The 23631-nt window shown below is 39.7% G+C and overlaps 1 protein-coding gene across 1 annotated transcript in view; it reads right to left on the minus strand.

Annotated features, from left to right (window-relative positions):
* Positions 1-23631, minus strand: part of ppil2 (peptidylprolyl isomerase (cyclophilin)-like 2) — a 231481-nt gene that overhangs the window by 84319 nt on the left and 123531 nt on the right. Inside the window, exons 13-14 of the mRNA XM_052031825.1 lie at positions 17951-18040; positions 12355-12388 (exon numbers count right to left, since the gene is read on the minus strand). Coding sequence (XP_051887785.1) covers positions 12355-12388; positions 17951-18040 — 124 coding nt within the window. The remainder of the gene's footprint in view (positions 1-12354; positions 12389-17950; positions 18041-23631) is intronic.

Below are 23631 nucleotides of genomic sequence, written 5' to 3' on the forward strand. Positions count from 1 at the left end.
TCGCTAGTCTGTACAAGGCATTGCTGTTTTTGCAGCTGACTGATGCCATCCAGAGTTCTGACCAAGAGCTCCCTCACTTCCACCAATTCAATCATATAATCAATACTGCAGCACCTAATCCTTCAGTAATATGCGGCTACTTACAACACCTGCTTCCGAAGGATTATATTTTTCCTTTCCTGTGTTCATTAAGTTTGAAGGATACTAGGGCTCCAACACATTAAGCTTACATTTGCCATTCAACGTCAGTATTAGTCTAAGGGCAGATACAATCCATACAACTAGGCACTGCCTAGAGGGTTTGCCACTCATTTGTCTCTTGACTGAGGGAACAAGGAGTCTCCACAAACTTCTTGCAAATAAAGCATCAAAGACCTGAATTTACTGGTGCCAAGGCTTTGAGAACTTACTGCAAGCATAAATTATTTGTCACATGAGTAAAAGAGCATACCAACAACTTTCATTTATAACAATTGGCATCTATGTGGAAGCTGTAATGTTGCAAAGCATCCCAAGATACTACATAACAGCATTACTAAAGTTTGATCAATAGTGTTTGAGAATGATGAGCAAAGGCACGGTCAAAACTGTAAGGTTTAGGGAGCTTTGTAAAGAGAGGCAGAGTGGTGGAGAGATTTCAGAAGGGAACTTCCAGAGCTTCAGACCCAGGTTGCCAACGATGGAGTGGTTAAATTTCACATTGACCAAGATACTGGAATGGGAGCAGCAGGTATCTTGACAATTGTTTGCCTGAGATTAAAGAAATAGGTCGGTCTGTATACCTCTGGGTTTTCAGTTTCTGTAACCCCTTTAATTGCTCATTTTTAAACCCCTTTAGTTTCTAATTTTTTTGTCACGCTGAGAGCTCTAGCTTTAGATCCCTTCCTTTCTCCCTCAAGGAAATGTGTTTTGTCTATTCCTGAACTATCCACTAAGATTTCCCATTGCTCAGTCACTACTTTATTTGCCCATCATTACTCATCCAGTGATGTACTTTAGACTGGTTTATGTAAACATTGCACCATCTGCTAGAAGAAGTATGATTATAAGTGGCTGCAAAGTCCACCTAGAGACAAACATAATAAAGAGGTTAGTTATAAATATCTCAGCTTTATGTCTGCTCTGTACAAGGCACTGCTGCACTTGCAACTAAAGATGCCATGCAGAGTTCTGAGCAAGACACCTCACTTTCAACAATTCAATCAATTCTCCAGTATCTAATACATCAGTGGCACTCCAGCTGCTTGATACATCCGCCTGTATGTTCTCTTTTTTTTTGCACTTATTATGTTTGAAGGATAGTAGTTCTACAATATATTAACGTTACATTTGCCATTCAGTCATTGCTAGACAGTATTAGTCTCAGTGTAGATACACTCCTAACAATAAGGCACAGGCTGGAGGGTGCTCAAGCTCATTTGCTTCACAATAGAGAGAACAACTTGCACATATAACACAAACCCCATGAATTTATTGGTGCAAAGGCTATTAGAACCGATGGGCTTGGTTAGGCATCTATCCACATAAATCATTTAAAGAGGTTGGGGCCCTGGATGAAGCATTAAGAAGATAAATGGTGCACAGACGACTGGAGAAAAATGAACAGAATTAGAAAGGAGGATATTTCATATTTGAGAGGAATCAGATAAGGAAGAAATGCAAACCAGTTTAAAATGAATATATTGCAAGTAAGTTTGGTGAGCTGCAGGAACAGGATGCCATATTGATTACATCCCTTTACAATGTATTGAATTTAACCTCAACCAGTTGAATATTTTCCAGATTCTGCTTCTGCTGCTCCTTTTCCATCATTATTCTAAAGCTGACTGTGACGTAATTAGTTTCCCAAATACTTTCCCAAAGAAACGTATGCAACTCGCCCCACTTCATCCCTGGAACAAGATACAGAACTGGCTCATCAGTGAAACAAACAGATCCAGAAAACTCCCAGCCATTTTTTTTTAAAGAAACCTTCCCTCTTTTCCTTTACACTATTACCTTCCTACTATAATTTGAATAACTGAAGTTTTTTAAGTCATTATAAAGTTTTTGACATTGTTCTGCAATCCTTTGTGATGGAGTAATAGCAACTTTGATTAATATTGTCACATGAACCCACTTTTCTTGATTCTGTCCACCCTATCTATGCTTCTCATAATTTTAGAAACTTCTATCAGGTCTCCCCTCAGCCTCTGATGCTCCAGAGAAAACAATCCAAGTTTGTCTTATCACTCATACCCTCTAATCCAGGAGGCATCCTAGTAAACCTCTTTCCAAAGATTCTTTCCAAAGCCTCCACTTCCTTCCTGTAATGGGGTGACCAGAATAGCACACAGTACTCAAAGTGTGGCTTAACCAAAGTTTTATATGGCTACAATATGACTTCCTTACTCTTATGCTCAATGTCCCAACTAATGAAAGCAAGCACGTCAGATGCCTATCTTTACCACCCTATCTACTTGCGTGGCCACTTTCAGTGAGCTCTGGACTTGGACCTTTTATTCAGTTTCAGTTTCAGATTAGTTTACTGTCATATACACCAGGGTGCAATGAAATTCTTTGCATGAAGCTCACAGAGTAAACAGTATACATGGTAATAATAAATACAACAATAGATGCAATGATGAGTGCAAAACTGCAGTAGATTGCCTTCTCAGGTATCCCCCTAGCTGTTCCAAGTCTTACACATCTTGCTAAATGGTGCATGGCTTGTAAAACATCCATAATATTGATGAATTTAGCACTCCTCGCATCTTTCTGCAAACTACCTAGAAACTTGATCCCTCATCCTGGACCTTAGAGGTTACTGTAAACAAAAAACACGGCAGAATAATAGTTCCTTCATTGCTTCCTAGTTCTAACCAACAAGATTTAATGTTTGGAGGTGCCATCACAATTTTCTTTCATCAACAATCTTTTTCCACTTTTGTGAATATACTCTAATCAGGAATAAGTGCCCATTCCTAACTTTCTTTGAGACAGGACTTCATCCAGATTATGTCTACCTGCAGCTCACCAGCATCATTTACCATACATGCACTTTGAACTAACCTGAGGGAATATTTCCTCTTTTATTGCAACATATTTTACTGTTATCCTAATTCATATGTCACTGATTCCTTCAGAAAACTTGCTAAAACAATGGGAATATGAAACTGCTATCATATTTAGAGTGCAGTGGGACCATTGCAAATATCAGAAATTCTGATGCAATTCCAGATAACCTGCAAGCAAAATCAATGGAGCAATGGTGGTTTCTCACCCAAATCTATCTGCATAACCCTCCATCTCCTTCTTCCTTGTATGCTTGTCCAACCTCCTCTTTAAATGTATCCCATAGCATTCACTTCAAATACACAATGTGGTGGCAGGTTCTATCTTCTTACAATCTTTGGGAAAATTGGTTTCTTTTGAATTCCCAACTAGATTTCTCAGTGACCAACATGATGGACTATACTGGTGCCACTTATTATGGTCTTCCCCCAAAAATATTTAGGTTTGGAGACTCAGGCGCAGGTTGGAGGAACAACACCTCATATTCCGCCTTGGGAGTCTCCAACCTGATGGCCTCAACATCGTTTTCTCTAACTTCCGGTAACCCCTCCCCTTCTTCTTCTTTCCCCATCACTCCTTTGTCTTCCCTTGTTCCTATGGCTCCCTTCCCCCGCCTTGATGACCTGCCCATCTCCTCTCCTCCCCTCCCCCATCCTTTATTCCATGGTCCACTGCCCTCTCCTACTGGATTCCTTCTTCTTCAGCCCTTTGCCTCTTCTACCCATCACCTCTCAGTTTATTTCATCTGCTGCCCCTCCCAACCCACTACCTTCCCCCTCTCACCTGGACTTGCCTATCACCTGAACTCATCTATCCCCTGCCTGCGTGTACTCCTCCCCCTCCCCCTACCTTCTTATTCTGGCTTCTGCGCTCTTCCTTTCCAGTTCTGATGAAGGGTCTCGGCCCAAAACGTCGACTTTTATTTCCCTCTGTGGATGCTGCCTGACCTGCTGAGTTCCTCCAGCACTTTTTATGGTATTAATCATTCTGATTTACCTCATCACGTTCTATTCTTTCAGCTTTGTTAGTGTACAGAATATTAGCTGGTGTCTTTTCATGCTGGATCATCAGTTGAAAAAGAAACCTGTTCTCGAGGTTTACTTTGGTATAAAAATAAAACCTGACCTGAGTCTGAATAAGTAGAAATTTTTCCATTCCTGACCCCCAACCATTGCCATAACCAACAGTCTCAAGGATGATATTGATCTCTTTTAGGATGAAGTGCAAGAACATAGGTTACAGTGGAGATACAAAGCAAGTCCCTCGGACCCGAATAAAGTACTAAGCCAGGCTGGCACTCCATGAACTGATCCAAACCTACATATTGGATCAGATTCCAGCATCTGCAGAATTTCTTGTGTTGCTGATTAATACCATGCTTGTCACATCATGACTAATATCATTCCATCAATGGAGTCACTTCAATGACAGTAATATAGTTAAATGAATCCTGAGCTGAGAAGACATGCAGAGGATGACCAAAGGATTATATGAAGAGCCCAGTCTTGTATTAGTTTTTAAAGGAGAGACAAGCGACAGTGTTTGGAGAGTACCAGCTTTAGAGAATATACAAGAAGGTCAACATTAATAGAAGCGAAGAATTCCACAGTTATGAGATTGTAGAATAAAATGCATTCAAGTAGGCCTCTTTAGGACACAGTCTCTGGAAAACTGCAAGCTTACAGATCTAGTATTGATAAAGTGGACCATCACACTTGGCATGCTTCCATAGCCAAACTAGTGGGTATTAGTTTACAACGTGATTTATCACAGGATATTCAAGAATTAAGACATGAGCAAGTGTTTAGAAGTGCCCTCTAATTAGAAAATATTAAAGCACAAAGGAGATGGAGGGTAGAGAAAGATTTAGGAGATTAATTGAATTTTTAAACAGTGGGGATGTGGATAGGCTAAGTCAACAAATGTTCAAATTCAAACAATGTCAGAGCTCCTTAGCATTGCTTTTGACAAACATTGGTGATGTCAGCAGAGGAAAAGTTGAAATCTGATGAGCATAAAACTCAGAATTTATAAACAAATACTGAAGACTACAACAAAGACAGATAAATACAACGAGACCTGTTATATTTTAATCCCAAGTAACTCAAGGAAGCTAAGATGAGCATGAACATTGAAATGAACATTCAACCTATACCCCCTCAACTCTGGAATGAGGAGGGGAGGTAAATTGAAATGGAGGATCTGCTGACAGTTGGGTTTCACAGAGGACAATAGATGTTGGTTTAATTGGAAATGGAGAAATCAGAGATCTGATCAGATGTCATCAATGCTGTGAAATGAAGGGGAGGAAGCAGTAGATGCAGTTGGAACGATTTTGTTTTCCGGGAAATCGGACGTGAAGAACTGTGATTTTTCAGGATAAAAAAGAGCCGTAACAAGAAAGTGTTTTTTTTAAAGAAAGAAAGATAATAAAGAAAAAGATAGAACATAGAACAATACAGCACAATACAGGCCCTTCGGCCCACCATGTTGTGCCGCCCTTCAAGCCACACCTAAGACTATCTAACCCCTTCCTCCCACATATCCCTCTATCTTAAATTCCTCCATATGCTTATCTAACAATCTCTGGAACTTGTCCAATGTATCAGCCTCCATCACCACCCCAGGCAGCGCATTCCATGCACCAACCACTCTCTGGGTGAAAAACCTCCCTCTGACATCTCCCTTGAACTTCCCACCCAAAACCTTAAAGCCATGTCCTCTTGTTTTGAGCATTCGTGCCCTGGGAAAGAGGTGCTGGCTGTCCACTCTATCTATTCCTCTCAATATCTTGTATACCTCTATCATGTCTCCCCTCATCCTCCTTCTCTCCAATGAGAACAGCCCTAGCTCCTTTAGTCTCTCCTCAAAATCCATACTCTCTAATCCAGGCAGCATCCTGATAAATCTCCTCTGCACCCTTTCCAACGCCTCCACATCCTTCCTATAATGAGGTGACCAGAACTGGACACAGTACTCCAAGTGTGGCCTAACCAGAGTTTTGTAAAGCTGCATCATCACTTCGCGGCTCTTAAACTTGATCCCCCGACTTATGAAAGCTAACATCCCATAAGCTTTCTTAACTACCCTATTTACCTGTGAGGCGACTTTCAGTGATCTGTGGATATGAACCCCCAGATCCCTCTGCTCCTCCACACTGCCCAGAATCCCGCCATTTACCTTGTACTCTGCCTTGGAGTTTGTCCTTCCAAAGTGTACTACCTCACACTTTTTCAGATGGAACTCCATCTGCCACTTCTCAGCCCAGCTCTGCATCCTATCAATATCCCTCTGCAAGCTTCGACAGCCCTCCACACTATCCACAACACCACCAATCTTTGTGTCATCTGCAAACTTGCTAACCCAGCCTTCCACCCCCTCATTTAAGTCGTTAATAAATATCACAAAAAGTAGAGGTCCCAGAACCGATCCCTGTAGGATACCACTAGTCACAGCCCTCCAATCCAAATGCACTCCCTCCACCACAACCCTCTGAATTCTGAATCCACACGGCCAAGCCTCCCTGGGATCCCTTGGCCTCTGACCTTCTGAAGAAGCCTACCATGCAGAACCTTGTCAAACGCCTTACTAAAATCCATGTAGACCACATCCACTGCACTACCCTCATCAATCTTCCTGGTCACTTTCTCAAAGAACCCTATCAGGCTTGTGAGGCAAGATCTTCCCTTCACAAAGCCATGCTGGCTGTCCCTAATCAGGCCATGATTCTCTAAATGCTCATAGATCCTATCTCTTAGAATCCTTTCTAACAGCTTACCCACCACAGACGTAAGGCTCACCGGCCTGTAATTCCCTGGACTATCCCTACTACCTTTTTTGAATAAGGGAACAACATTCACCACCCTCCAATCCTCCGGTACCATCCCCGTGGACAATGAGGACTCAAAGGTCCTAACCCTACGGTTCAGCAATCTCCTCCCTCGCCTCACAAAGCAGCCTGGGGAATATTCCGTCAGGTCCCGGGGACTTATCTGTCCTAATATTTTCTAACAACTCCAACACATCCTCTCTCTTAATATCTACATACTCTAGAACATGACCCTCACCAACACTGTCCTCAGCATCATCAAGACCCCTGTCCTTGGTGAATACTGAAGAGAAGAATTTATTGAGAACCTCACCCACTTCCACAGCTTCCAGGCACATCCTCCCACCTTTGTCTTTAATCGGACCTACCTTTACCCTAGCCATCCTTCTGCTCTTTACGTACAAGAGAAAAGCCTTGGGATTCTCCTTAACCCTACTCGCCAAAGCCTTTTCATGTCCCCTTCTCGCTCTCCTCAGCCCTTTCTTAAGTTCCTTCCTTGCTACTCTATATTCCTCACGAGCCCTGCCCGATCCTTGCTGCTTACACCTTACGTATGCTGCCTTCTTCTTCCTAACTAGTTGTTCCACCTCTCGTCACTCACGGTTCCTTCACCCTACCATTCCTTCTCTGTCTCACTGGGACAAATTTATCCCTAACATCCTGCAAAAAGATCCCTGAACATCGCCCACATCTCCATAGTACATTTCCCTTCAAAAATGCCATCCCAATTTACACTCCCAAGTTCTCACCTTATAGCCTCATAATTTACCTTTCCCCAATTAAATATCTTCCCGTCCTCTTTGCTCCTAACCCTGTCCATGACGATTCTAAAGGTTATGGAGCAATGGTCACTGTCTCCCAAAGGCTCACCCACCAATAGATCTGTCACCTGTCCCGGTTCATTACCTAAAACTAGACCTAATATGGCATTCCCTCTAGTCGGCCTGTCAACATACTGTGTCAGGAATCTGTCCTGGACACACTTAACAAACTGTGCCCCATCTAAACCCTTGGCACTAAGTAGGTGCCAATCAATATGTGGAAAGTTGAAGTCTCCCATTATAATAACCCTGTTATTTTCGCATCTTTCCAAAAACTGCCTCCTAATCTGCTCCTCAGTATCCCTACTGCTACCAGGGGGCCTATAGAATACTCCCAGGAGGGTAACTGCTCCTTTCTTATTCCTAACTTCCACCCATATTGACTCTAGAGGATCCTTCTACATTATCCACCCTTTCTGCAGCTGTAACTGTGTCCCTGACCAGTGTCGCCCCCCCTCCTCCCCCCCTCCCTATCCCTTTTAAAACACTGAAAACCAGGAATATTCAACATCCATTCCTGCCCTGATGTCAGCCATGTTTCTGTAATAGCCACAATATCATAGTCCCATGTACTTATCCAAGCTCTCAGTTCATCTCCCTTATTCCTGATGCTTCTTGCATTTAAGTAAATGCACTTTAGCCCATCCACTTTACTACTTTTATAGCCTGTACTCTGCTTCTCCTTCCTCAAAGCCTCTCTACCTGTCAGATCTGACTTTTCCCCATCCCCTTCTTCCTCTGACCTACTCCTCTGGTTCCCTTCCCCCTTGCAATCTAGTTTAAACCCTCCTGAACCACCCTAGCAAACCTGGCTGCGTTTATGTTTCCTCTCGTTATGTCTTTAGAACATCAAACTATTTTTGAGTGTATTTGCAGCTTTTGACACACCAAGGTTCCATAAATTACAAATGAACACAGTTATTCTGGAAGGAATGATTGAAATTGATTCTTTGTAGCTTTAAATTGTTCTGCCTCGATTATTTCCATGAGATCCTATAAATTTCATCTGAATCACAAGAACATGCAGGCAACAGGACCTCAGTCATTTATTTCTCTGTAACTGTAACACTTTATTCTGCATTCTGTTATTGTTTTACCTTGTACTACCTCAATGCACTGTTGTAATGAATTGACCTGTACGATCGGTTTGCAAGACAAGTTTTTCACTGTACCTCGGTACATGTGACAATAATAAACCAGTTTACCAATTTAACATTTTACCTAAAGATGCATTGTAGACCAAGGCTGGCCAAAGTAAAATCCTTTAATTGCTCAAGGGCAAAGAATTTTCCTAGATTTGATTTAAAGCTACAAGGAATTAAGAGCAATAATCTTGTATGTTGCAAAAGCAAGATTTAATATTTCACTATCCATTCTCCGAGAATACTAGAAAAAAATGCAGTGCCCATCTATTTCCTTCAGTGAGGAAAACAGAACTAGTCGCTTCTTTGCCAATTATTTCATTGTTGAAGAAATTATTGTAAACCTCTAAAATAGTTTTGAGAATACACTTATGCTAACCATGGATGTCAATAACTTTCTAAAGGAGGGTTAAACACGGCGCCTCTAAGATCAAATTGAGCCAAACACAGGGCTGACGATGTGGTGCAGAACCATGTAAATCCTTCCTACAGCACACAGATGTAACTGCAGCTTTGCAGAAGGATGACTCAAGCTGGGTCAAGGGAAGCTTAATTAACAGATGAACAACTGGCTCACAGTCTTCAGCAGCAACAGCTGCCGTGTGAGCCTCAAAATTTCCTTGAACTATTTCATGATAATTAGACAGATTGCATGCTGTCAAAATTATACAGAAGGATTAATGCCATATTTTTCTATGATTGTTGTAGATTCCTAATATCCAAAAGAGCTGGTCTGACAACTTCAGGTATATAGCAATGCAAGCCTGTGGGGATAGTGCTGGGGATGGCAGTTAAGTTACTGGACTAGTGGCCAAAGCCTTGAACCACTGATCTATCTACAGGATAAGTTTGAATTCCCCATGGTAGCTGGGAAATCGAAATTCAGGTAGGTACATGAACCTGGAATTAAAGTTGCTCTGAGTAACCACAAAGCTATCGGATTGTTGCAAAAATTGATCTGGTTCCCTAAACGTTTTTTAGGGAAGTAAATTTGCTGTCCTTCTAGTCTAACCTATACGTGCCTCCAAAGCTACCAATGTGATTGAATTTTATCAGCCTCCTCTGTTCAGATATGTTTAGGGATGGATAGTAAGTAAATGGTTGCATTGCCAGCAACATCCTCATCCCATGAATAAATATATCTGGTACCAAGGGTTACGTGCTCACAACCAGCCACCTCAATCAGCTGATATTAATAGGAGACAAAAACATAAAAGAGATTGCAGATGCTGGAATCTAGAACAAAAAAACACTGGAAGAACTCAGTGGGTCAAGCAACATTTGTGGAGGCAAATGGAGCAAGTCGATATTTCAGTTTGCCAGTATATAGCAGGACATAGGGGATGGATAGAGGCAAGGACATGATGGGTGGAATCATATGGGGAGGGGATGATGGGCAGATCGAACCAGGTAGGGAGAGGGCATGGGAAGGATGAACAAAGAGAGAAAACAAGGTGGACATGCGAGTCTGTCTGGGTGGAGAACACAGGAGGTGTGGCTTATCTGAAATTGGAAAATTCAATATTCGTACCATTGGGTTTGTTAGCTACCCAAGCAGAATATGAGATGTTGTTCTTCCAATCTGTGCTTAGCCTCTCTGTAGCACCGGAGAAGGCCAAGGACAGATAGGTCACTTCACCCTGGAATTTAGCTGTTTGGTTCATGTATCGACCAAGGCTGTCATGAATCTGGAGCCAAATGGTACTAGCAAAACTCAAACTACCTGCAGTTCCATCTGCCTGATGGACAGTATAATCACACGTGTCCAAAGGTGTTTTTTTATATTATTTCCCTCCTTGGATCTTGTAATTCATTTTGGCCAAAGTGTGAAATTAAGATAATTAAAACATTCAGTTGCAATAACAAAAGCAGAACATATAACTGCCTCTCACTTTCTTTTCACTGGTGATAGCACAAGTCTACATTTCACCAACTGCTGAAAGTACATCAGTCAAGGGTGAGTAAAATTCATCTATACTGATGGAGCTGTGAACAGCATGTTCCTCTGACTGAATATCTGCATCAGGTTGTTCCTGTGGGAAGAGCTAAGGTGGCAGAGCAATTCAATTTTAAATCAACGCAAATTAGACTTAGATACTCTATAAGACTTAGAAATATTCTGATGTCTGTGTTGGCGTCTGTCACAGTGTAAATTTTACAAGGATGCGATAAAGTAGGAGTTTGTGGAATTGTCAGTCTGATTCAAAATATGCTGCATGTCCACTGTTGAAAGAACTCTTTAAATAAAGAGAACCAAAAGGTAAAAAAAGGTAGCACATTAAAGAAAAGACTTCTGTGGATTGCATCCAGAAAAACAACAGGTGCTTGGATTATATGAATTTCCTACAATATTGTCTAGACAAATCCAATTATAGCCAGCAAGATAATGAATAGCCCTACCCTGGTTAGCAATTACACTCTCTTTCAAATGCCCATCACAATTCATGCTTTGCAGGATAAACCAATCTGCTTACAACTTATGATTTCCCAATGACGTGAGCTGCAAGAGATGACCAGAGATGATCAATATCGTAAGATTGTGAGAAGAGGAATTTCCCCTTGATTCTGTTCTGTCATTCAGTGAGATCATTGTTGATCTGATCTTGTCCTCAACTCTATTTTCAAGCCAGTTCTCCATTATCACAACTCCCATATCACTACTGTGCAGCATTATCAAATTTTGGCATGATTGTAAGAGATGTAATCAACAACAATTTTTCAATGTTCACTTCACAAAGCTCCGGTAATAATCAGACCCATGAATGTTGAGATTAGGAGTGCCCTCTCAAAACATCCATTGCTTCCAAAATTATTCACTGGTGATGAAGCTGCTGGAATAAATTCTACTTTCCAAATCCAGCTCTACAACAAGGAGATCTGGGTGACAGGGTGTCACGTCACAATCAGTGACAACTCCAGTGACACTACTCTGCCCATGCCTAGAATCAGTACTTCACACATCAGCCATGGAAAGCAACATGCAATATTTTTTGATCTAACTCAATTAAGGAAATACAACAAATACGTCTTTACCACCAGATAAGTAATTGTCTACACTGAAATGGTTGTACATTTACTCTGTATTGCATTGACTAGGTAATTGCCATACTTTATTTGTATGGAGATGAAGAGTTTTATAGCAACACTCATAAGACAACACTGCTGCATAAGAAAAAGGAATGGTCAAAATACAGAAATATTTTGTGCTACAATGTGAATTGTTGCACTAAGCCTTAACTTCATGTACAGAGCAAGGGAAACGTATTGAAATGATTCAAAACCAAGTTCTGAAGTACATGCAGAGCACTGTGCTGATGATTAGTAGGGATTCCAAAACACAGCCTTTAGAACATCCAGAGTAGCAGGCCACAGAGGCAGCAACTGACTGCTTCCATGCAGGAGGAATTTTGAAGAACTCCTTTGGTTTCGCCTCCCTTCCGCATGCATTGTTTACTAGGAGCCCTGTTTACAGACTTTAACTTCAATTCAAAAGTGGACAAAGTCTTACCAGTGCCGGTACCAGTTGGGTCACCTCCTTGAATCTGGAAAAAGAAAGAAGCTTCCATAATACCAGAAACAATTTGTACTTTGATAGTGTGCTCATTTATACAAAAAAAATCACAACATTCTACATTAATGGCGGAAATCCTGGGCACACTTGGTAAATATTGGGCAGTGTGGGAAATAAATTATTCAGCTGAGAGAGACTTGAAAGCAGAGAAAATAAAAGTGAGGCATTGATAAAAATGACCAGTCTGAGAATATATGGACAGAGTTTCTAAAAACAGGAGCAAAGGACAGAGGATGGCCAGAAGTAATGAAACTGGGGATAAGAGGCCACTCAATGCGATGGCAACAAAGGGCTTGCTGAAGGGACATCTTGTGATTAAGTATCATTGTTAGTGAGAAGTAAGATGACAAGGATATCTGAAATTGAGTATGGAAGCCATATGAATTTGCTGAGGTATGTGGATCCAGTGACGCTTACTAAGGATGGGGCGATAGAACAGTGGAAGCAAGGACAAGTTCTTTCCAGGATGAGTTCCAATTTCTTTAGGAGATTTGTGTTTCAGTGCAAATAGATAATGTGGTAATACAGCTGCAATTTCAGATTGCTGGCTCAAGGAAAACAGCTGACAGTTTTCATAAAGAAGCTATTTATGTGGAATCATAAAATTTAACAGCAAAGAAGATGTTCTTTCAGTTTCACACTTCAGTGCTTGCATTCTGAAAGATGCATTCTAATCCCTTGCACTTCCCCGATATCCCTTCAATTTTCCCCAACAGTTTATGCTGTTTTCTAAACGGTTAACCATTGCCCTATTTTTATGATTGCTGGAAATTATGGTATAATGCCGTAATAAGACCACAACAAAATGTAGAGATTATTTATGTAAATTGAGCTAAATAAATGGTGTGACTCTATAAATGCAGGCAAGTGGGTCTAGCTCAGAAAGCCAACTTAGTTGGCATGCACGAGTTGGTCTGAAGGGCCCATTTCTGTGCTGTATAACACTGTGAGTAAAAATAAGGCAGAGGACTGCCAAAAATGGAGAATTTTTCAGCTTAAGGTAAACTTTGAAGACTATCAATGGCAGGAAGTCATCATAAATAGAAGATCTGTCTGGGGCAGGGATGGGGCTCTGTATTGAGACTATTACCATACATTATCATTGTTCATGATTTGGATGTGGGCATTCATGAAGCATGCATATGCAAAATAAACAAATTTAAGGCACATGAACCAAAGAGATACAAGGGAGCTGAGAACTTAGATCAAATAAATAGGACAAAGCAATTCACTTAAGTTGGAGGATGAGCGTGAGATCCTTTGATGGTGTTAAATAAGTACAGTGCGATACATTTAGCTTCAAAGAAATCCAGGCTCATTTATATAATTAATGGACAATTACCTGTACCAGAGGAGAGTTGCTGGATTCATCAATAATAAATGAAAGAAGCTTCAAAACAGTATGATAAAGCTATTAAAAAGTTCAAGGTTTCAGGATGCATTGATTTGGCAGATCAAATGAAAACTAAAAATAAGGTACTACTCTCGGCTTTTGTACTACTTCCAGTTTTTGTATCTTTATATGGTGATGGATATCGAGATTACCAACAAGGTCCAGCAGAATGCAACCAAACCAAAACACTATCTTACAACTTTAAAACATGTCAGATAATTTGGACTAATTTTCAATACAGAAACAAGTGCTTAGGAAAAATATGATAAAGGCTGTCAAAACTATGCACATCCAATTATACAGATCATTTCAAATGGATACTGAAGGAAAAATCTAGAAGGCGTGTATACAAGAACTTCTAGGCAAAAATTTACGTTACTTGTTAACTCACTGGACTCTGGAAAAGATTACCAAAGGATGTGGTGAACGCAAGCACTATGCAACCATGCAAGTTCAAGGCAAATAAAGATGAACAATTCAAATTTTAGTTTGTCTATTGACTATTTAGTAGTAATACTGTGTAAACTAGTAGCTATACTGATTATACCTTGGCTACTGACAGCTGGTTGAGAATTAGATATCATGCATTGGCACTGTCAAGTCAGGAAACATATTGTAAGATATTCATTATGGATATGTAAGGGATCTGAATGGCAGTATTGATATGATATAAATGTAATAGTAGACGGTTCAAAGCCCAGGGACAGAAAGTGAGTTCTTACCTTTCTGGATGTTATTACAGACTTTAAAAGTGATACAGAGTTAGAAGAGTAAACGCGTGGGAGTATTTCAGAGAAATGGCAAAACTATAGTTAGTGGGGATCTCAATTATTCGAATATGGACTCTGGAGAAGAGGGCCTGAAGTTGGAATAAATAGCGATGAGGATGCTGTAGTCCTTGATTCAAAACATTTCTAACCCAACAATAAAGGAAGGGGTGCTGAACCTCTCTCCGGAGAATGAAGTAAGGCAAATGGTGAGCATTTCATTGGGAGAGCATCCGGGTAATATTAATCATAAAATAATTACACTTAATGGGAAGGAACAACGAAAGATTCAAAATATCCACCTATTAGGTCATCTATATATCGATAAGGGACAGATCGGATGGCTAGGAAGCTAAGTCTGGTCATGAAAACAGTTTATCTTCACGTAGAGCTAGTTCAGGCATAAACCCAGGACAGGTAAAGTATAGTCAGTCATCAGGCAGTGAAGACACCCAAGTAAACAAGGGTGGAGAGTGGAAAAGAAACATGATTGGCAGGCAAAGAAAAGGGAACAAGGAATCATTTTCATAAATGATAAACATAGTTAAAGGATCTTTGCTGATTTATGGGCAAAATATCATGGAGGCAGAAAAAAGGCTGAGATACTAACTAAGTACCCTGTAGTTGTCTTCACAAATGGGGGTGAACTTAGTGGACCAAGTGGAAGAGATATGAAATAGGATTATAATGGATAGAAAAAAATGTGGCAAATTGGTTGACATTCAAAGTTAAAAAGTCATCCTGGAAATTACTGCGGGAAGCAGTTAACCCTTCTGACTATAATTTGTCTATTTATATTTCAGTCATTATTAACATGGTAATCACCTTATGGATATAAGGCACATAAAATTAAAATACCAAGAAATTATAATAAAATGTTTAATTGCTGTAGCTCCTGGGTCCTGTATCCTTGTTAGCCTATAAAGTACAATCGTGATCAAAAGGGATACAAGATTCAGATCGCGTGACAACAGCCCACAAAGAAAGCCTAGTACAGAGTTAATACCTGTATCATGTGTTAATGAAATTTGTTACAGCTTGATAGATTGTCCCAAAGAATTAGATAGAAGTGCCATGGATCTTTTCATAAATTAGCATAAGGTATTATTTTCTCTCTCCCAGGGAGATGGGTTGGTAGCATGCACCATGCCTCTACGGACTAGGTTAGATTGGATAGCTTGCTTTTCCTAGTTATTCATTTTGTATATTTTTAGTCTTTTACACTACTTCAGTAATCACTTCCAAAAACTGAAGATTATTACGTAGATGCAAATTGAACTTAACAACTGCAATATATTGTAAACCCAGCTAGTGAGATCTATGACTGTTGATGTTCTGGACCTAGTGAGTGAAATCATTCAGCATAACATTTTTGCTTCAAGTTCAATACTAACAACTATTTTCCTCTATTCCATAGACATCATGGAAATTTATATTTAACAGCAGACCATTGTTTGAATAGTAGTATTCAAACAATGGTTTGCAATTTATATTAAGTAACAATCTTAAGTACAGTTATTAATTATACACTAGTCTATGTCTAAGGTGGGAATTACCACTTGGGTGTACTGTGAGAGAGGAGAGATTTAGACAGAGGGAGCAAAGAGGCTGAGAAGGTTAAGGTGACCAGGAAGCCTCTGCTGCAAAGAATAAAAACAAATGAAAAAATACTTAAAGAATTGAATGGCTAAAAATAGGCAATAAAATTAAGAAACTGGATTTTAAAAGATGAAATATGGATAGATAGATAAATTAATTGACAGTTTTATATTCTAATGAACTCATTGTTGAGATGTAATTGGGCCATCCAGACCATGTGATTTTACAGTCATCACAGGCCTGACAGGAAAAAAGGGAAATGCCAGGAACCTACAGATTACTAAAAGATTAAAAATCCTTTATTTTAATTTTGACTGCCAGTCTTTAGATTTTCATACTTTTGTAGCATACAATGGCCTGGACATTAGAATAAGCACAGGAGCGAGGACAGTCGCTGCTCACCTTGAGGTGAGCTGCCCACACAATTCTGACGATCGTTGTGCTGTGGAGCTACGTTTACCAGCACTGGGTGTTAGTGATGCTGGCAGGGGCATATTTAAAGATTTAATGCCCAGTATCACAGAGCAACACTTTCAACTCAAATACAACGCAGGTTAGATGCAGCTAATTCTCCATTTGCCTTAGCATCAGTTTGTTCAAATTTGATAATTTTAATGAAATTCTTTCCAAAAGCATATCTGTGTGATGCGTTACCAATTCCAGTGCTAGTTACCTGATGGATAACTGAGCAAGGTTGTCAAATTGCAAGTAGTTTTATAGGATTTAATTGTGTTCCTCAGGAATTAAGGCTAGAGAGCACCAAATATATTCTCTGAACTTTGTATAATTTTGCAGGAAGTCATGAAGGGGCAGTCATGAGAAAGCTACCCACAGTGATCTAGCTACTTCTGTGCTGGAGACCTCCCCTCTGCCAACAAGACTGCTTTGACCAAGTTTTGAAGAATGAGAGATCATCTCACTAAAACACAAGCTTCCGGGCGGGCTTGAAATGGTGTATATGGAGATTGTTTCCCTTGGACAACAGGTCTAGAACTTTTGGGGACATAGCCTTGAGATAAGGGACACTTATAACTGTGGGCAAGAGGAATTTCTTCACCCAGGGGGTTATCAGATTTTGTACTGCATAGGGCTGCAGATGCTCAGAGTTTTTCCAAGGCTGAGATTATTAGACTTTTGTAATCAAGTTGGATAAAGGAAGGAGGGGAATGGGCAGGAAAGTGGTGATGAGGTAGATCAGCTATGATGTTTTAGCATGATGAAGTAAGCTTGAAAGGTTGTGCATTGCATTCCTGCTCCTAATTCTTGTACCTAGCACCAAAGCTTTCCACTTCATAAAAGTTAAAAAAAATCTGTACAGAATTCATTTCATTTTAAAGCTGTTAATTAACACCCATACCTTTTAAATTAAGACACTAGGATTACATAATTAAATATAAAAATATTTATAAATTCTATCTAAAGCTATCTATGTTTAATAACATTAGGGTCATTTTAGCACTTTTGAGCTAAAGAGTGTTGTCTATGGTTTGCACCTTTGAAAAAGCAAAACATTTGAATAGACTATGATGTAAGATAAGTGCCACAGTAGGGTGAAAGGCTTGCATTCCAGTTTGAGCATTACTTATGAAATTCTTAATGCAAAGTGGATTTTTAACTCTATTTAGCTGTAAAAGATGGTCTGTCCTTTTCACTTACTGACATCAGTAAATCCTACAATATTAAACTCTCATCGTGAATTTCCATTTTGATTTTGTGTAACCTGCGAGTACCATTGTACGGGACACATTTCAAAAGCATTAAGCAATAGACTCACCATGAAGTTCCGGATAGATCTGTGAAATTTTGTTCCATCATAATATCCCTTTTTGCACAATTTGATGAAATTTTCACATGCCTTTGGGGTCTATGAAATTCAAACAGAGAAAAGGCACAATTATAATTTCTTGTATTAATTTTAGCTGTACCCACTAGCTGCAGAATTTTATTTTTATTGGTGGTACTTTAGCAAGTGGAAGTTTGAATAAATGAGTACAATTGTGGAATCTCTTTTGCAGTTGACCGTGGAGTAAGAGGTGACATGTAGAAATCATCTCCTGTGTGAAGTAATCGAGCTTTGTACAAGATACTATACATCAGATCGACACAAAACTCATGGTGGACTTGGGCAGCAATGATCTATATCCTACATTTGCTTCTGAGACCTGCTGCAGGCACCTCAAGACACTGCAATAACACCAGCAATGTCAGCAAAATCCTCTAAATTCACTGGAAGGATAAGTGAACAAACATTGGTCTTCTCTCCCAGGCCAACATCTACAAAAAATGTCTTTTAAAGAAAAAAATCAGAAATAAAAATTCATCTTGAGCTATTAATGGTTATTCAAGTACAAATGCAAGATGCTGGAAATATCCATATTCTTGTGAATTTGCGAATAAATAAATGGCAGTAATTTGTTCAGCTTTCTCGTCTTTCCCCACTGAAAGTTCAGTTGATGTGAATGCCTTGGCTTCCTTTCTACACACTAAAAGTGGTGCCTATTATGTGGTAATTATTGAATCAATGAGCCATCATAATTTTGAAAATTTAGACTCCTTACTAATTCAGATCCCTTGCTACTTCAAAAAGAGGTTATGTCCTTTTGACTTAAGAGGAATGGGATCTATATGTGAGCAATGCAATATTATTCTTCACTCTGCTGAAGAACCCAGACTGCACTGGATAGCCAACTGAATCTCTGAGGAACACTAACCCAAAAGAAACATGCTTTGGCACATATAGGAAGAGATTGTTGCTGTGACTTAGCACACAATATTAGTAGCACATGGATGTGAATGCTTTGGAAAATTCCACAAATAAAAACAGCGCCAAGAAACCAAGCAGTTGCTGCTATGGAAAAATAATAAATTTATTACATGATTTTTATGGGAAACAGGTAGCTCGAGCAAAATTATTGCTATTCAGAAAGTGTACATCTAATCTATTATCAGGTATTCACGCACAAAGTATGATTGTTTCACTGATTGACTTTTATCTGCATGATTTTTAGAAAAATCCATGTTTCATATACCATGTGATTAATAATGGAGATTATTAATTACATATGAAGCATGGATTTTTCACTGTCAAATCATCATTGAATGATATTTGTGCTGTGTTTTATATGACTTCAAGGTTTCAAAGGATTCTACAGCTGCTGAAGACAAGTTTTAAGTGGTCACTCTCATCATCACATATAGAATAGTTAGTGGCCATTTGGCTCATCATATCTGCCCTTTGATAATGTCTTACAGTCATTCTCTTTCCCCATAACTCTGCATTTTCTTCGTTTAAGTATCAAATTCAATTTTGATCATTGCTTATGCACCAGCTTCTACTAATTTTCAATCTGTGCATTCAAGTTTCAGCACAGTTTTCCCTCATGTCATCTGTGTTTTTCTGGCCCACTGCCTTAAACCTCAGTCTTCTGACTACCAACCATTTTGTCACTAAAGCTGTACTGTTTAACTTACTGCAGCAAAATCCTTAAATATTTTTAATATCCCAATCAAATCTCCCTTAAAGTGCACTATTTAAAGAAGTTAATTTAAGAATTTAAAAAGTTTCTCCAGGCTCCCCCAAAACTTAAGTCTTTCATCCACAGTATCATGCTAATCCACAATATCATGCCAGTATGCCTCTTCTGTAAAGCCTTGACAAGTTTCCTGTGTGTGACTTTCAGAATTGCTCTTGTATTCTATGCTTCTGCTTACTAAGTCAAGCATCCCTTCTGCTGCTTTAACTTGTCTTCAAGCTTCAAAGGCTGCACCCTCTTTAAAATTATTCCATTTAATTCATACCATCGCTTCTCAGTCCTGCTCACCAGGGCATCACTCCATATTTATCTACGCCGTATTTCATCCGCTTGGCTTTGTGCCTCCAGAATTCTACTAGTACTCTTCTGACTGTTCAGAATATTTGAATTTTGCATCATCCTTAATATCATAGTCTGTGCATCCAACTCCATGTGATTAAGATATCTCAATAAGACCAGTAAGCCACATACCCCATCTTATTTGGGTACCTTTTCTAACAAGACTTGATTATTTGGCACCAGAAGCCTAATTCACCATTCAGAAGGATCAGAGCTGACACCATGCCTCATCCACATTTTCCCTGACGCTCTTAGTGTCCAGAAGTCCAGCAATCCTGCCCTTTTACATACTCAAAGACTGATAATTCATAAAATCCAGTGCAGAGAAGTTCAAAGATTTATAGAGACACAAGAAATTCTGCAGATGCTGAATTTATAACCCTCTGAGGAAAGAAATTGCTCATCCGGCCTAAATAGCACACCCCTTATCTCCTAGTTCTGGACTCTCCAGCTATAGGACCCTATCGATCCCGTTCAGAAACTCCTACAACTCACTGAAACCACTGCTCATCATTCCATTATCCAGTAATGTAAGGGCCATTCTTATTCAAACTTTCTTCAAAGGACAACACCCTCATCCCAAGAATTAGTTTAGTAAATCCATACTGCACTCACTCCAAGGCCTGGTGACCAAATCTACAGATGGTGATCCAGATTAGACCTCACCAAGCTGTACAAGTTGAGCGAAACTTCCTAACTTCTGTATTCCAACCCACTGTAATAAAAGGCATTCCATTTGCCTGCCTAATTGCTTGCCGTACCTCTACATTTATTTTTTCAAGTCTCATAAATAAGCATTTAAAGATACCTCTGGAGACCAATTGAATAGAAAAACAGAATACTTTTTAAATAAGACCAGTTTCTCATTTAAAAAGTATTCTGGTTTTCTATTCTTCCTACCGAACTCAATAACCTCACATTTTCCAATATTATATTCCATCTGCAACTTTCTTGTTTGCTTACTCATCAATATTCTATTACAGACTCGTTTCATTCTTACAGGTCACTTTGTTACCAATCTTTATTTCATCAACCAATCTGGATATGAGTGTATTTTCATCAGTCAACATTATAAGTCGTTAATTCTGATGCCAGTGAGACCAAACACTAACAACATGCCAACCTAAAAATGACCTGTTTATTGCGACTCTGTTTTCTAACAATTGTTACGTATTGCAATGTCGAGAATCAGGTTCCCTTTAGCTACACTGATGATTATATCCTCAAAGACTATTAGCTTTGTCAAACATAATTTTTCTTTCATAAAGGCATGTCAACTCTGTCTAACCAAATTAGAATTTTCTAACTGCCTTGTTACTGAAGAATGATGGATTCTAGTAATTTGTTCCAACAGTTGTTCTCTGGTTCCCTATTTTATCTCACCTTTCTTTATTAAATAGCGCATTACAGAAGGCATCACTTTCCAATCTGTTGGAACTAGTCCAGAATTTAGGACAATCACTAATAGATGTAAATTTGGCCTATCCTATTTCTTATATTTGCTCCTCCTTTACTCTGACAAACTCTCCTGTTGTGAAGGTTGGTGTAATCCTCATTTTCTACCTCAGGTAGTCTCTTCCTCTACAATACCTGGGAGTACAAGAGCACAGTTCGCTGAAAGCAGCTGCGCAAGTAGACAGGCTGGTGAAGAAGGTGTTTAGCATGCTGGCCTTCATTAGTCAGGCCATTGGGACATTATGTTGCAGTCCTATACATCATTGGTGAGGCTGCACTTGGAGTATTGTGCACAGTTTTGGTCACCTTGTATGGGAAAGACATTGTCAAGCTGGAGAGGGTGCAGAAGAGATTTATGAGGATGCTGCCTGAACCAGAGGGCTTGAGTTATAGGAAGAGGTTGGCCACGCTGGATCTTTATTCCTTGGAGCGCAGGAGAATGAGAGGTGACCTCATAAAAGTTTATAAAATCATGAGGGGTATGGTTAAGGTGGAAGGTCATACTCTTTTCCCCAGGGTTAGGGAGTCCATAACTAGAGGGATAAGAGGGGAGATATTTAAAAGAGACTGGAGAGGTAACTTCTTTACACAGAGGGTAGTGAGTACCTGGAATGAGCTGCCAGAGGAAGTGGTCGAGGCAGGTGCAGTTTCAACACTTAAGAGACATTTGGATAAGTAAATGGAGGGGAGGGGTTTGGAGGGTTATGGGTTGAACACAGGCAACTGGGTCCAGCAGGGAGGATGCAGTGGTTGACATAGATCAGTTGGGCAAAAGGGCCTGTTCCCATGCTGTATTACTCTATGACTTTAATAACGATAATGGCACTGATAAGGAACTTGGCAGCCAATTCATGCACAGCAAAGTTTCAAAAATACTAATATTTTGCTGTTTTAATGTGTTGGTCAAGGGAGAAACATGGGCCAGGGCATAGTATTCTCTGAATATTGCCACGCAATCTTTTATATTGCCCTAGAAGGGAGAAGGTGCATGGTTCTCTCCAAATGACAGCACTCACTCATAGCTACATCTGTTTATTTACTTGTTTACAAGATGTGGCCTTTGGGACACCAGAAGTATTGTCGGTCCCCAATTGCTCCAGAACTAAGAAGTCAACCATATTGGTGGGTCTGGAGACACTTTTTGGCCAGACCAAGTAATGGCTGATTTCCACTCCTGAAGTGACTCAGGGCTATCATTTCAGAGACTAGTTTATTATTTTAATTCCAAATTTTATTCAACCACTTGAGTTTAGATCTCCCCAGATGTCATGGTGAGATTCAAATTCATGCCTCTGGATCAATAGTCCAGAACTCTGGCTGCTAGACTCCAAGGTAACTACAATGCTACTGCATGCTGTAGTGTCAGCCTAGGATAAGTTACTGAATAAGTCTCTTAACTCAGGGGGTAAATATTGTAGCTAAGTAGTGACTGACATTTTTTAGAACAGGAAGACAGGGCAGTGGAAAAAAAATGCATTCTTAGTCGATGTTTCAAATTTGTTTATGCTTCCTTTCTCCATCTGTCTTGATTTCTGGGGATGCTGGATTAAAATAGGAAATTACAAAGGGACATCTATTAAGTGAGGGAGCAAAATAGCAGCAGATAGCATTAAATGAAGAAACTATGAGAACATCTGCTTTGATCCAACAAAACAATTTGCAATATTTTCTTAACAGTGAGAAGGTAGAAGTTATAAAGTGATCCGGTACTCACTATAATCATGGCACTAAAATAAGTACACAGGTATAAAAGTGTTCAAAAATGCTGAGGTTTATGTTGGATAGAAGAACAAAAGATGTTATGCATCAGTCGATCAATGCTTTAGTTGGACTCTACCCGGAGTTTTTTTTTTGTTTAGTTTTGCATACTGCACCTCAGAAATTCTGGCAGTTCTGTGTGTAACATATATATGCCCAGGTACACTAACGTGGAAGTCCTGAACCTCCTGGCAGGTCCTTGCTGCTGTCATTCTAACTGCGCTGTGATAGTGGACTCATCATGGAGTCCAGCAGTGAAATGCCAACTTGCTGCGGGTTCAGGGACTCCATTTGTTTCAGTCGAGAGGAATGGCCGCAAGGGAGCGGGGCAAGTTTCAGGCAATTTACACCTTTAAAATGCAGTTGAGTT

Source organism: Pristis pectinata, chromosome 17 (genome assembly GCF_009764475.1).
Source record: "Pristis pectinata isolate sPriPec2 chromosome 17, sPriPec2.1.pri, whole genome shotgun sequence".
Classification (NCBI taxonomy): Eukaryota; Metazoa; Chordata; class Chondrichthyes; order Rhinopristiformes; family Pristidae; genus Pristis; species Pristis pectinata.